This window comes from Thunnus thynnus, chromosome 9 (genome assembly GCF_963924715.1).
Source record: "Thunnus thynnus chromosome 9, fThuThy2.1, whole genome shotgun sequence".
Lineage (NCBI taxonomy): Eukaryota > Metazoa > Chordata > Actinopteri > Scombriformes > Scombridae > Thunnus > Thunnus thynnus.
In genome coordinates this window covers 30,824,228-30,838,650 of record NC_089525.1, presented here as the reverse complement: position 1 = coordinate 30,838,650, position 14,423 = coordinate 30,824,228, and the positions used below count along the sequence as shown (strand labels likewise).

Genomic DNA, 14,423 nt, shown 5'->3' with positions numbered 1-14,423 from the left:
CTACGGTCAGGCTTCCTCACATATACCTGATGTGTTTGCCTACCAAGAAAAACAACAGCATCAGGATTCAGTGAAACCAATTCGTCCCCCTTAAACCTTAAAGTGGCTATAATCAATATTTTTCATAATAACAATGTATGAAATGACAGAAAGACGTATGTGATGAACCTACAGAGAATTATCAGCGACTCTGCAGCTCCCCTCGGCTCTGCGGAGCTTTACAGCGAGTTTCAGCTCATTGTTTAGCGGAGGCTCTGATCCAGAGCAACTTGCAACATACAGCAGCTGTGTGTCCATATGAAAGCTCTTCAATCAGAATATTATTATTTTTCTCAAGCTGTAACATCTTTAATTACTTCTTACTGACTCCAAGGATGTTTTAAAATGGTTTTAAAGATTCAGTCACCCTGATGACACTGCATGGCTGAGCTCCAAAATACTGTATACTGTCCACCTCATGAAGACTTGCTACACTTCTTTTAAGTCTTACAATGCCTCAGTTTTTGTTTTTGAAATTCAAGGTCTGTAAAATTCATAAAATATTCAGCTTCTAACCTTGAGTCTTTATGTAAAATGGATCCTTTACGTTTTGTTGTCCCCACATCTAAAGGACGGATCATCTGATTCAACCAATCAGTTGAAATCTGGTTGTGTGGCTACAACTGAAGCCTTTTTCTCTCTTATATTTTTATTTATTTTGTTATTTATCAGTTTTTTTCTCTCCATCTTGTTGTGCTTTATTGTAATACTGTGTCTGTGTTGGTTTTGGAAGGTGTGGATGGTTCATGTGTCTTGTAATTTCTTTTAACGCTTTGAACTCTGCAATAGAAACGGTCCGCCGGTGCCTACATTGGTATTTTTTGCTTATTGTGATGTCATTTTTTGGAGTATCTCCAAATGCTTCATATCCCTAGAATCTGTACAACCTAAGCTAAAAGGTTATGTAAGTCAATAAACCATAATAATTGATATAGGTATTGAAATTGTGTCATATATTTTAAAAAACTACAAAATTCGGACATGTTTTTTCATCAAATTTGACTGAATAAACACACAAAACACATTGATTTCACATTTCTGAATGAAGAAACATGAACAAAATATTTCTTAACATTCCATAAATTATTTGAACTATGTACATGTTTTAGTTTTTGAGATATGCTCATTTTTATGAGCAGAGTGCAAAGGCGTTTTGTTAGTTTCATCTGCAATAGACACATTTCCTCAGTGCTTACATTGGTATTTTTGCTTATTGTGATGTCATTTCCCAGAATATCTTAAAATGCTTCATATCCCTAAAATCTGTACAACCTAAGCTAAGAAGAGATCAAACTGAGATCCTTCCAACTTTTGGCAGAAATTAATTCTATTTCCAAGTAAGAATAAACAGAAAAACTATTATTTGTGCTTTTGGAAATGATGTGAATATCCCCTGGTTTTTTTTTTCTCTTTTGTTTAAAGTCTTGGCACCAATTTTACATCATCTTTCCACCTCCTGCCACAACCACAAGCTCTGAAAGCTTTAGCTCCATTTGTTTAAAAACTGTGTTTCTTTTGTACTATTACAGTAAATAATTCCCTCCTCCTCATTCACACCATGTAAACTGCAGAGCAGAAACCACCAGAGGCTGACATCCCTCCTTCTAACAGTCATGTTTGTGCTGGTAATTATGCTAATGTATGAAATTTATTATGGCAGTGACTTACTGCTGCATGCATGCTGTGTCTTTAATATAAACCAAAGATATGGTTTGTACACAGCGGCTCTTACAGGGCTGCTTGTGCTCCCCGCTGCATGGTTTCTGTCAATAAGGGTTCGTATCTGTGTTCTGTGTTTTGCTCAAAGCAGTCTGAGCCCTTCCTGCACAGTGTGATGCGACTTCTCAGAAAGAAGAAACTGGGTGAAGGTGATTTGTCATTGTCAACTTTCCCACATGCTGCACTGTGTACACACACACACACACACAAACACACACAAACACGTGCAGGTTCAGAAACTCAAACAGGAGACTCTGTAAGACCTTTTGGATGCTACTGGTAATTTAATCTGACATCAATTGGAAACCGTATTCAGATAAAAACACTTTTCTTGAACTGTAACCCAAAACACAGACAAATTTGAACACGTATAATGACAAGCAACCTCAGTTGTTGTACTAACGCGTTCCCCTGGCTCCTGATCCTGCAGTCTGTCACACCTAGATGCAGACAGCCGATGTGCAAACAATTCTGTTTATACACATACTGTATGTGCAGTAGCTATGCTTGTAGGCTCATAGATTGGGCATATGAGCAGATTAAATTCATGTCACACATGTGGATGCATAAAGTATCATTTGGCCTCAACCTTAACCATCACAACTGCATACCAACAGACTACAGCCATGCTAGCAGCTCTGTGAGGCTGCGGTTAGCAGTGAAGATTTGCTGCCCCTTTTTGTATCATCATAAACTGAACATCTTTGAGTTTTAGACCGTTAGGCCGACGAAATTTGAAGACGTCGCTGTGGGCTCTGAGAACTCAATTTTCCGACATTTTACAATGTTATACAAGTGGCGTAGTCTCTTTAAGAAAGAGCCCAGTGCGTAGGAAGTGCGCATGACACATGTGTGTGGTCGAGCGAGCGTGTGACCACCACTGTGACGGTGGTGACCGGAGCACAGAGAGAGAGTTAAGTTAGCAGTTTAGCTGTGACAGTATAGCACAGTGTATGTGCAGTTTGAGCTGTTCTGGCAGAGAATAAATGCTGCGACTCCTCAAGACCGAAGCTGAGCTCCCGTTTCTTGCTTGCTACCTGTTGATAGAGTGGAGGGAGTTAACCCCGAAGTTAGCGGTCACTTCGGCCCTGGAGTAGTAAACAAAGTCTCCTCTGTGCTTCTGGACACTGAAGCAGGAAAGGTTGACGATAGACTGATCGATTAATCGATAATGAAAATTAGTCACAACCCTGATTCTAATGCTAACCCTAAAACCAAAACTTCATCCTTAAACAGTTCTGAATGTCCTTCACTTTCTTGCTACAGCTCACAATAAGGTTTAAGGTCTAAAATTTCATCTAAATTTAATCAAACTCACCGATATCGAGCTTAAACCAAAGTAATATTTATACAAATCCTACATTCAAAATCTGACTATATGCCTGCAATTTTTCTTTATTTTATTCTCATAACTGCAACACACACCAGCAGCGACGCGTGCAGGATAGACTGAGTGCAGAATAAATAGGACAAGTGAAATAAATGCTACTTTACTGAAGAGTTGGAATGTGTGTGAAAAAAACAAAACAAAACCTGGTGAATCCTGATGATGCACGCTTGGTTTGTACAAAGAAAACAACATGTGTGGGTGTCTCGATGCACGTCTGGTTTGCAGCCAGCGTGTTTTAGTTGCCGTGCATGGTGATGATTATAAATGTCACTGTTTTCTTTGCATCCCGGTGTGTCAGATGCGTAAGGAGTTTATTCAGCTTGATGACACTTTACTTTCAACCGCAGGGAGACAAACAGACTGTCAGACACTCCTCTTGTGATTCAGCAACGCATATATTTTGTCACGGCGGGTAAACCTCCCCGTTCATCTGGAACCTGTAGTAAGATATGTACCGAAAAACACCTTCTGATCCAGGGTCGGTGTGAGATTTATTTATTACAACGGCACCTTAACAGCGTCCTTGAGGATGTGTAGTGATGATGCAGAGTATCCATAATTTATTTAATTCATTTGGATTCATTCTGTGGAGATCAAAAAATAAACTCATCATTTATCCATCATGGTCTCAACGAGCTTCTCCTGTCAGCAGTGGAAAACGAAAGATCATTCAAACTTTTACAAATATTCAACCTGCCTCCTACGCCTTTATTTGTGTTGATATCCCTACGTTTTTAAGCACGACTTGCAATAAATCCCCTGAGGAGGAGATCTATGCCTTTTGTGTGTTCCTGTTCAGCTTGTTCAGCAGGTGTTGACGGCGGCACAGTAACATTAACAGTAAGCTCTTCAAATAAACAAAAAAGAGGATTTAATGCTCTATTATACCAGATGTTTTATTATTAGCTCTTCAGGGATCTTGAGAATGTAATAATTAATGCAAATTCAGGCAATCCTGACAATTTTGTATGAATGTTGAACTGATCTGAAGAATGGTTAAATATTTACCACCCTCCCACATGTAACTGTAAGAAGCCAAGGTCAAATACAAACAAACATCAATCTCAACAAACCGACCTCCCTAATAAATAATAAATAAATGAACCCATGTAGGACTGATTTCCCCTTGAATTGTCTCTAACAGAACAATCAACAAGCTCAAGCAATTTAAATCTATCACATAAAAATAATCGCTTGCTTGTGATAAAGTGGTGGAAGTAAAGACATTTCAGGGTAATTAAGTCCCTAAATAAGATTCATCTCTCTAATTATCAAACTGCCAGCTGTTACAGAACTGATCACATTTAAAATCAAACTTTCTACACTGAAACTTCTGCAGATTATTTTTTTGCTTTTACTGTTATAAATTCCGCATAAAAGGAATTACATATATTACAGTAAATATCAGTGCGTGTGATTGTTTAAAACAATAACAAAACAAAACTGAAAAGTTGCCAATTTTATCACAGTTTTTCAGAGAAGCAGCTGCAGCTGGAACCGATCATCCATCCGTCTATAGATTATCAATAGTGAGGAGCGCAACACAACTAGTGAGATTGATCACTTCTGGAACAAGGTTCATATCTGGGTCATGTATATGTGTGTGTGTGTGTGTGTGTGTGTGTGTGTGTGTGCTGGTAATACTGGGTTCTATATGAATTTTCATTACTACCAGTGACATGTCTTTACATGAAAGCTGACTCAGCAGATATATTCCTCTGTGGTTCAGGCTTGTCGACGTCAATGTTCGATGACAGTGACTTCAATTATTCAGTAGTTATTCTGGCTGAGATACTTGGAACCGAACTATGAATTAGAAACAAGGTTAAAAGCGGAGGACACTCGGGTTTGTTGTTCAGGTGGCTGCTTGTATGTACAGTACTGAGAGAGTAAACAAAAGAAGAAGAAAAGGGAGTACAGCGTGTGCTGTGTGCGAGGACGGTCGAGGGATTTATTGATCTTTATGAGTTATACAGAGAGAAAGAGCGAGTGATCAGAAGATGTCTTAGATTGAAAGTTCTTCTTCTTCCAACTTCTTCTTTTATGTTTTTTCCTCTCCTATTATCACTCAGCTACACATTTAAAAGGGATCAGAGCAGCTTTCCAGAGCAGAATGTCTCACTTCTAATAAGTTCCTCAAACTCAAAACCAAAACTTTAATCCTCTTAACAACCGTCTCAGTCTGCTTTTCGGTTCTGTTACTGTCGGATTGTTTTGCTTTTTGATTTTTGATTGATTACAGCGCAGACATCCGCAACTCCGCCCGAGGTATTTATCCAGTAAGACACTTGACAACTTTGCTGGTCATGCCATTAGACAAGCTTTTATACTTCTGGTTTAACTCGCCTCATGAATAAAAATACATTTTCTGCCAGAATTCGTACCAAGAATGTCAATAATCTCAACAAACTTAATGTATTCCTATCAAGGTCTGTTTATTCCTCTGGTTTAGCTTTTAATTTAGTTTAAGATTCATATCGACACATCTCAGCTTTTCAAACTTTTACAACTCTTTGCTCTCCACAAATAATGAAAGCTAATGCAGCGGACAGTGTTCAGGGAGCGTGGTTCTTCTGACCATTAAAAGGCCAGCTGCCTTTAATGGTTTACTGGCAGTGAGCCCTGACGGTCCAACATAATCCAAAAGGGCAGACTGCAGCTCACAGTTCAAACTCTGCAAGTTTTTAAATCCAGCAGGGGAGAAAACTTGAAAACTCTGGATACTTTACTTAAGGTCAGAAGTCAACTTCTCTAACTTTGACTTTCAGAAAAAATGATAAAACTTTTCTCTTTAAAACTGAAAAGAGATCAATCACCTCTTTAAACAGTAAACCAGATGAGAGGATGTTGTAGATTTTAAAGCAGGAGAGAGGAGACCTCCAGTTCAAACATTATTATGAAGCTAATTCTAATTTCTAACTGTGCCTGAAGCGTTCACACTGTGGCCTCCATCAGGAACTCGAAGGTGTTCTCTTATAACACAAACAAATTATTACATGATTATTAATTTAGAGACATTACTAATTGCTGAGTGGACGCGTAGCCTCCAGCAACCTCGGAGGGAAATAGGATTAAAGCATAAATGCTTTTTATTATTGCTTCCTGCTTTGTGCTGTTGAACAAATCATCAGGATTTACAGCAGAATGTTCCTGCTGTGTTACTGCAGAGTCATTAAAATCTCTTCTCAATAGTTATCTCTTTTAAATCTGTGGTCTCCCCCAGTGATCAAGAGGATTTTCTCAGGCTTGACAAATCTCCTGCAGAACCACAGAATAAATGATGTAACTGGTTTCACAGGCTGAAAAGAGCTCAGTGTGATGAGTCAACTGACCTTCATGTGTAAAATTAGTGGAATGACCCTTTAAAGACACTTGTTCAGGTTCATTATAACCAAAAAAAAAACAAAAACTATTCTTACCTGTTTGTGAGTCCAGCAGGAAGCGTCCGTCGTCGTTGCCAGAGATGACACGATAGAAAACAGGATCCGGCCCTCCGCCGTCTCTGGTGAGAGCGGAGACGCTCAGCACCTCCGAACCCACCGCTAAGGATTCTGGGACCTGGGCGGTGTACTCTGAGCTCAGGAAGACGGGCTGGTAGTCGTCCAGGGAGACTACGTCCACTGTCACCGTGGCAACGGAGTATAGGTGACGAGGCAGGCCGCGGTCGGTAGCCTTGACCTTCAGCTCGAAGGTGGGCGGGGTGTCGGGGGTCAGAGGTCGCTCCAGGCGCAGGATCCCCGAAAACTCGTCCAGAGAGAAGTAACCGCTGTCGCCAGCCAGGAGGGAATACTTCACCTCAGAGTTTATACCTGCAGGAGATACAGATCATTTATTAAACATTCATTTTTGACCAGTAAGTGTCTTTTAGCACCAAGATAAAAAGATTTAAAAGGATTTGTTTAGTTATTCAGGCGTATTAGTTTAAATAAAACACACATTTGGCACTTTTAATCATCATTTCATTTAGTTTCAGTCATGTGACGTGAGTATGAGCTGGATATTGGCATAGACATGCTGCTGCTTGACATCTGGATTCCTTCCTGCATTGGGAAAAACAAATCAGCCACTGAATTGCTACTGTTTTATCAAAACCACATCTGGCTTTGTGTGTTTATGATTAAAAGTGATGACATGGTGTCAAAGCACAGCGAGTGGAAACGCAAAAACAACACAGAACTTTCAACGGTGCAATCAAAAGATAAAAATCTGTTGAGAAGAAACTTTTATGCATGTGCTAAAAAAACAGATAATAATGATCAGTGTTAAACAGGGAAATGTATACTCTATCTATATATGTACAGTAGATGAGACTGTTTCTGACTTGCAAAAACAAGAAAATGTCACAAAGGTCAGACATGATTCTGACAAACTTGGAAGGAAAATGTTTTCTAGCATCATGTAGCTTTTGTTCTCCGCTTCACTGATTTGCATGATGCAGATGTAAATAAATAGTAAACAACAATAGTAAAACCCTACAAGTAGCAGCGATTTTTATTACATCCACAAAACCAGATGTGGAGCATGAAGGTGTTCAGCATATTTCATGTCAATCTCACATTTAGATTTTCGGGTTTCCATCCAAATTTAGTGCAAATTTTTAAGGAATTTTTCAGAATATCTGCAAAAGAAACTTTCGTGTTAATGCGTGTGTCCATCCGCTGCTGTTTTGTGAATATTTGGAGACGGTTCATCAAGATTAACAGCTGATGGCGCTATTTTTCCAGTTGATGTCATTAAACCATTTAAGAATTTAAGAGGACGCGACGAGATGACATCATTAAAAGAGCACCAGTCAAACCTCAAATTGTGAAAAATTACATGGAAAACATGATGAGAAAATTATGACTCTCCTCATCGCTCCACACAGATCTGACGTCACTGCCGCCTCAGCCAAGGCTAGAAACTTATTTGCAATATTTTCTGTATTCCCACTCAGTTTTTTTTTTATGAGCAAATTAAATATGGGAAGGTTTGTCCTATCGGTGGTGCTAGAGGAACAGTCAGGGAGTCACCGAAGTCTGGCACCATGGATGAAAACCTACAGCAGACTTAAGCCAGTAGATGTTGAGATATATTACTCAGGACTGTTGGGCTGATGGACCCACTAAATGACAAGCATCAACAGTTAAAGTCCAGTTAAATGGTGAAAAAGTCTAAGTTACCACACCATTACTCCAATTAACACCCAACTGGTAACACAAGACTGATGGTTGGTAGGAATGTGGTTTTAAACCTGTGGATCAAGGCAGTTCTTTATATTTTTATTAATATTTTTTGTGAATAATAGACAGTTTTACCTCCTCAGGAAGGAAGAGAAATCACCCATGATTGAACCTCAATGTTATCTGAATCATCACCAGAATTCTGACTGCAGTGGGTATTTGGCTCGTAATTACAAAAATGAGGAAAAAACAGGAAGCACTGATGCATCTTCTGATAAAACACAGAGGTCTATTGTTGCCCTTCCTGGTAGAGACACGCTGGACACGCCTCCGCAGTTCACAGACATCTGCAACCTGTGAGGTTAAGTTGCAAGCAGAGTTTTAGTTTTGCTGTAAGCCTAAACGTTTTAGGATAATTACGCTAATAGGTTTGCTGTGATTAGAGGTCAACATTTTTAACTCAAACAAAAGCTTCTCACAGGTGGTGTTGTTCTGACAAGCCTGTGAGGGAAGCTGAACTTTTGTGTTCATGAATTGGAAACTTAGCCTGAAGATGGTTTGACAGCTAAATGTCAAGATTTCAAAATCTTTGTTTTTAGAATTGAGAGGATCAATGGTTGAACCGATGCTCGTCATTTCCGGGTTTTTTTTTCTCTCTTACATTCGCTGATGCATTTATCTCACAGAAGTCTAATTCTGAGAGATGATAACCGCTCTGAGACCAGGAAACAATCTGGAGAGGATGATAATGACTCACATTTCATTTAATTTTAATATTTCATTTAATTCAAACTGCCAAGACAGAATTCACAACATCTTGATTTCTATCTTTACCCTTTTTTACATCTTTTTTTAGCCATGGTGATGCTGATTCATTGGTCCAGACTGAAATATCTCAACAGCTACTACACGGATCACCATAAGATTTTGTAAATACACGTATGAATCTCAGACAACATGATCTAATAACTCTGGTGATCCCCTGACGTTTCCTCTAGCACCACCGTGACGTTGACATCTGTGTTTTTTTGCGAAATATCTCAACAACCATTGAATGGATTGCCATAAAATTGTCATGGTACACATATTTATGCCTCTCTCAGGATGAATTGTAATAACAAAAAATATTATTGTAAAAAAACTATGATTAGTAAATGTCTGAAATCTCCAGTTACTGCTCACTACTGAGTGTCGCTTATGTTGGAGCGCTGAAGTGATTTCACATAGCAACAGTCTCATTGAGCTACTAGCATAGCTGTAGACTCTTAGCCTTATTGCTCCCCCTTCCACCCTTCCCCTGCAACACACACACACACACACACACACACACACACACACACACACACCAAAAAAAAAACCTTCACAAAGGTGCATGAGTCATTGTGGTCTGTGAGAAAACTGCCATTATAGAGAAAGAGAACAAGCTGCTGCACATCTGAAGGAGTGGCTTACCTGTTCTGTCTGCTCCAGCTCTGTTCTGTTATTTATGTGTGTGTGTTTGTGTGTGTGTGTTTGTGTGTGCGTGTGAAAGCCTGCCTGAATTTGTCTATCTCAGTGTATTCAGAAGCATGTGTGTGTGTGTGTGTGTATATAAGTCTATCAGTCTTTATGGTTGGAAGAATATGATTTGTATTTGTGGGAGTATTTCTGCTTGTGTGTGTGTGTGTAAACTGTGACTGTTCAAGTGTGAATGTGTGTGTGTCTACATGTGTGATTTAGTATACTTGTATGTATGTGTTTGTACGTGACAGAGAGGGAGAAAGAGAGAGACTATCCTTTGAATGGCACATCAAAGACCACACACGCCTACCAACTGAAGTTTACGACTGGTTTCAGATGAAGAAAACTGTCCGTTGTACTTAACTGACTTTACTGTTCAAACACATGAACCAACCAACTATCAAAGGCAACAAATAAATAAAACATTTAAACGCTGCAGTAGAAATTTGTACCAGACTTTGCCGGCTCACTTCTATCAGCAGAGATCGGTGCAGATCTGCTTGGTGTTTGTTGAGTGTCAAAGTGATAAAATTCAGTGTTAAAACACACAGACAGACAAGAATGACACATTTTGCAAATGAGATTAGAAAAAACAAGAGGTTTACATAAATCACAGGAAAGAGAGAAATTAAGAAAAACAGAAAGGAGGAAGGGAAGAAGAAACATAAATGAACAAGCACATAATGAAAGGACAGCTGGTTTGGTGACTGTAATTAAACTGTAAACTGTCTGTAGGTGATCTGTTTAATCTGTTTGATAATCCTGTTTGTGACACATCAAGGTATTTCACAAAGGTCCTTGAAAACCTCTAGTTAGATTACCATGAAATTTACAGAGACATTGATTCCCGATGTTTTTGGTGTCCACTAGAGCACGGCTTCTTATTTTTATTTATTTATTTTTAAATCTTGGCACCAATAATTGTAATTTTGTATATCCCAGGGACCCAAACTCGTGAATTCATAATTGACCACAAAAACAAATCAAATGGTCCACCATATATAAAAAAAAACTACTGTTGGATTTCAATGAAATTTACACTTTACAATCAAACCCCCTTATTAGCCCCTTCAATAGTTTCCCAAGCAAACCTTTGAGATCCTCTATGAAGCGTTTGACTACTGCTGGTCCGATTGAGCAATGTTACACAGTTACTACTTGCACGTGCAGGACACACACGTACACATTCCTGAAGACTTCAGATGTGTAATACAGGCGAGTCATGAAAACACAAAGAAGAAGGTGAGCAGGTGAGGCGAGATGCAGCAGAGGCCCGGGTCAACTGGAGAAAGTGAAGCAATAGTCAGAGCAAGAAAAAACGTTAAACCTGAGGTGACATGAAGGCTGTATGACGTCTCTCAGTTTCATAACAATCCACCAATATTGTGACCAATACAAGTTCCAAAAATGTATTTAAAAAATCTGGAGCTTTAACGATTAATCGATTGTCAGAACACTAATCAGTAACTATTTGGATAACATCTTCTGGTTCCAGTTTCTCATATGGAACAAATTACTGTTTTTATATGACAGTGAAGAAACTGTGAATGCAATTTTTTCACCATATTTTAACAATTTATAGACTAAACAATTAATGAAAATAATAAAGTTAATTGCAGCTCTACAACAACCGTCTATGCAAATGTTTTCTGAGAAATGAAATGCATTGAACATTACTGTTTGCCTCAAGGGCACATACAATATAATAATAAACACTCCACAGGGTACTTCCCAATCTTACTTATCATATCAGCTTTCCTTTCAAAAATGTTCACAACATTTTTAGGCACATTGCAAACACACTCTCATTTATCAAACCCCCCTTTCATACTTTTAGCCTCAGTACTTGTGCGGTTAAAAAGACGTCACACCTGAACTTGATATTAGAACCTAGAGCTGAAAACTACTTACGCACAACAACTGACAGAAGCTACAACATTTAAAATGACTAAATGAGTGGAGCTACTGTACATGCTAATGCTGCAAGGGTTAAGAGTGCAGCAAATAATTACCAACACAGCTGGAATAACAAAGTGGAAAGGTATCAGGTGGATATTTCAGAAAGCAAAACTCTACTGGGAATGGCTTAGTCGTTTATTATGTTTGGGATCAGCAATACCGCATTGAACACACATACAAAGACAAGCCTGTGCAATAGGCTTTAATGTTGTTAAGGATCACTAATAACACACAAACACACACACACAGCAGGGCTGACAGGACTTTTCACAACATGTTCGGACTTGAGAGAAACTATATAATGTTCTCTATGGTCTTATTGTGTTGTTATTTAAAAACTCAGCAGCAGCCTACCTGTATCTGGGTCTTTGGCGTATATGACAGCGATGGGCGTCCGGACCGTAGTGTTGTCGAACACGGTGACCTCGTAGTGGCTGGTGGAGAAGCGAGGTGGGTTGTCGTTCATGTCCTGGATCATCAGCAAGATGTCTGCCTGACAGGAACGCCCTCCGCCGTCCGTGGCCTTCGCCACCAGATTGTACTCGATCACCTTTTCCCGGTCCAACACAGCCAGCGTGAACAGCTCACCTGAGGAAAGGTGGGATTGATCACAATTAATACATTTATTATAAATTGACCTTATCACGATATATACCTTGATAAAAAATGACCATGTTTTTCTTTTAGCATTAAAAACATCTTCTACTTCAATGAATATTTTCATTTTAAAGGTCATAAAATATGAATACATGTATCTTAATTTGCTATTTGTATTGTATATTTATTGTCTGCTGCAGTTTATTCACAGGGATAAATAGAGATTATTTATTTATTATTTGATCTTAAACTAATTAGAAAAGAGAGTGTGTAATGTGGTTTGAAGAAACCAACAAAGCTTATTATGTTTTATATTTTCATTTTCATGCTTCATTTAACACACTGCATACAGGCTCATTTGTTATCAGTGTATCTAATGTTGTCACTGTTTGATGAGAAAAGAAGACTAAAGGTTCATCCTAGGAGCCTATTTAGGCTCATTACACACCAGAAACAAAATTAATGGACGGATGAAACGTTGTCAACTTTGCTACAAAAATGTAATGTTTGTCCTGAGAGTGGCACCAGCGTAGAGGCCATGTTGTTACCTAAATGAAAAAGGTTTATCCTCCTTATGGTGGCTGTTTCAAGATATTCATGCTAACTATTAAATGTCAAAACGATGATGTTTAAACACATACCATTTAGCATGTTTACCAAGATAAAGTTAGCACTTATTCTTAAAGATGAACCATTTAGTTTGCTAGCATGCTTCATTTGTATTTTTGGGGCCTTTTTATGTCTTTATTGATAGTCAAATAGTTAAGACAGTTGCAGTTCATAGTTGACATCTTAACCTCGAGACCACCAGGGCATCCCAGCACGCGAACACACTGATGTTTAGGGTGCTTAGTGTGTTAGGAAGGAGGGGAAAACCACAGTTATTAATCTGACTGATTTGTTTTATGTGAAAGGCTGCTAGCTTTACTTGGACTGACCAGAGCTAGCTTGTTCCCAGCTGGGTCGTGAATGGTTAGGAAATAGTTGCTACGCTACCCTAACACCACCTATTTTGCAAGGATACAAGGACCTTTTGCTGTGCTAGTTTCTGATGTGACCGGGTCTAAACACTTGTTAGTGTGAATTGTTATATTGATAATTTTCAGCATGTTATCTATGTTAGAATTAATCTAGAACTAAAGGTTTTCGGGAAATCTGCTCTTTAGTTTTGCACATTTTCACTCATGAAGTGTTAACAAGTGAATATTCCGACCTGTTGGCTCTGAATGAAAAGTCAGGGGATCACCAAAGTGAGCAGTATTCATCCTCCCTCTAACATCCATCCAATAGTTGTCAAGATATTTCAACCTGGACCCAAAGATTGGACTGGACTAACATTTCCATCTCCGGAGCTTCTCTGTTAGCATGACGAAACATATCTGACACCTTACAGGCAAATCAGTTGGCATTGAAGACATGAGACTTAGATGTTATGACAAACAAAGCATGGTGAGTATCAGTGAGGTGCCCCTGAAAATGGAAAAAAGAAATGTTTTTGCCTCTTGTCAGCATTGAGGATCTCTGAACAGCTCCAGAGTGTCGATAGTATCGGTAAAACACTCAGCGCCGCTCACTTAGAGGGCGCACTTGTGTTTTGACCCCAAACAGACACCATCATACCTGTCCTGTGGTCGAGATGGAACTTGTCTGCGTCGGGACCGTGGAGGGTGAAGGAAATCTGGCCATTAGCTCCCACGTCTGGATCTGAAGCTGAAACCTTCAGCACAAACATGCTGGAGGGTGAGTTTTCCATCACCACCTCTGTGTACACCAGCTGGAACAGGAGGATAATAACAATAATCATGTCTCCATTTGCACACTGCACTTTTCTCAATAAAGCTACTGACTGCTCGATAAATCAAATGAATTATAACTGCAAGCAGCAATGCAACAACTGGGCTCCAGTCATCGGTCGTGACAATGATTTAAATGTCTTCGCACTGGTCACAATTCACTGTTGGAGAATTAAACTTGAAGTTCAGATGGTTGTAACGGAGCCGCCATCTGATCAATTGTGCCCACAGTTTAGTTACATCATCAAAGTCCAATGAACTAAA

At 39.1% G+C, this 14,423-nt stretch overlaps 1 protein-coding gene across 3 annotated transcripts in view; it reads right to left on the bottom strand.

Moving 5' to 3' along the window:
- The window catches only part of fat2 (FAT atypical cadherin 2), a 119,085-nt gene that overhangs the window by 48,919 nt on the left and 55,743 nt on the right, over positions 1 to 14,423 (bottom strand). For all 3 annotated transcript variants that reach the window (XR_010929763.1, XR_010929764.1, XM_067600033.1), the window contains exons 14-16: positions 13,987 to 14,140; positions 12,124 to 12,357; positions 6,568 to 6,957 (exon numbers count right to left, since the gene is read on the bottom strand). Coding sequence is in view for 1 of the 3 variants with exons in the window: in XM_067600033.1 (XP_067456134.1) it covers positions 6,568 to 6,957; positions 12,124 to 12,357; positions 13,987 to 14,140 (778 nt within the window). In the remaining 2 variants the exon portion in view is untranslated. The remainder of the gene's footprint in view (positions 1 to 6,567; positions 6,958 to 12,123; positions 12,358 to 13,986; positions 14,141 to 14,423) is intronic.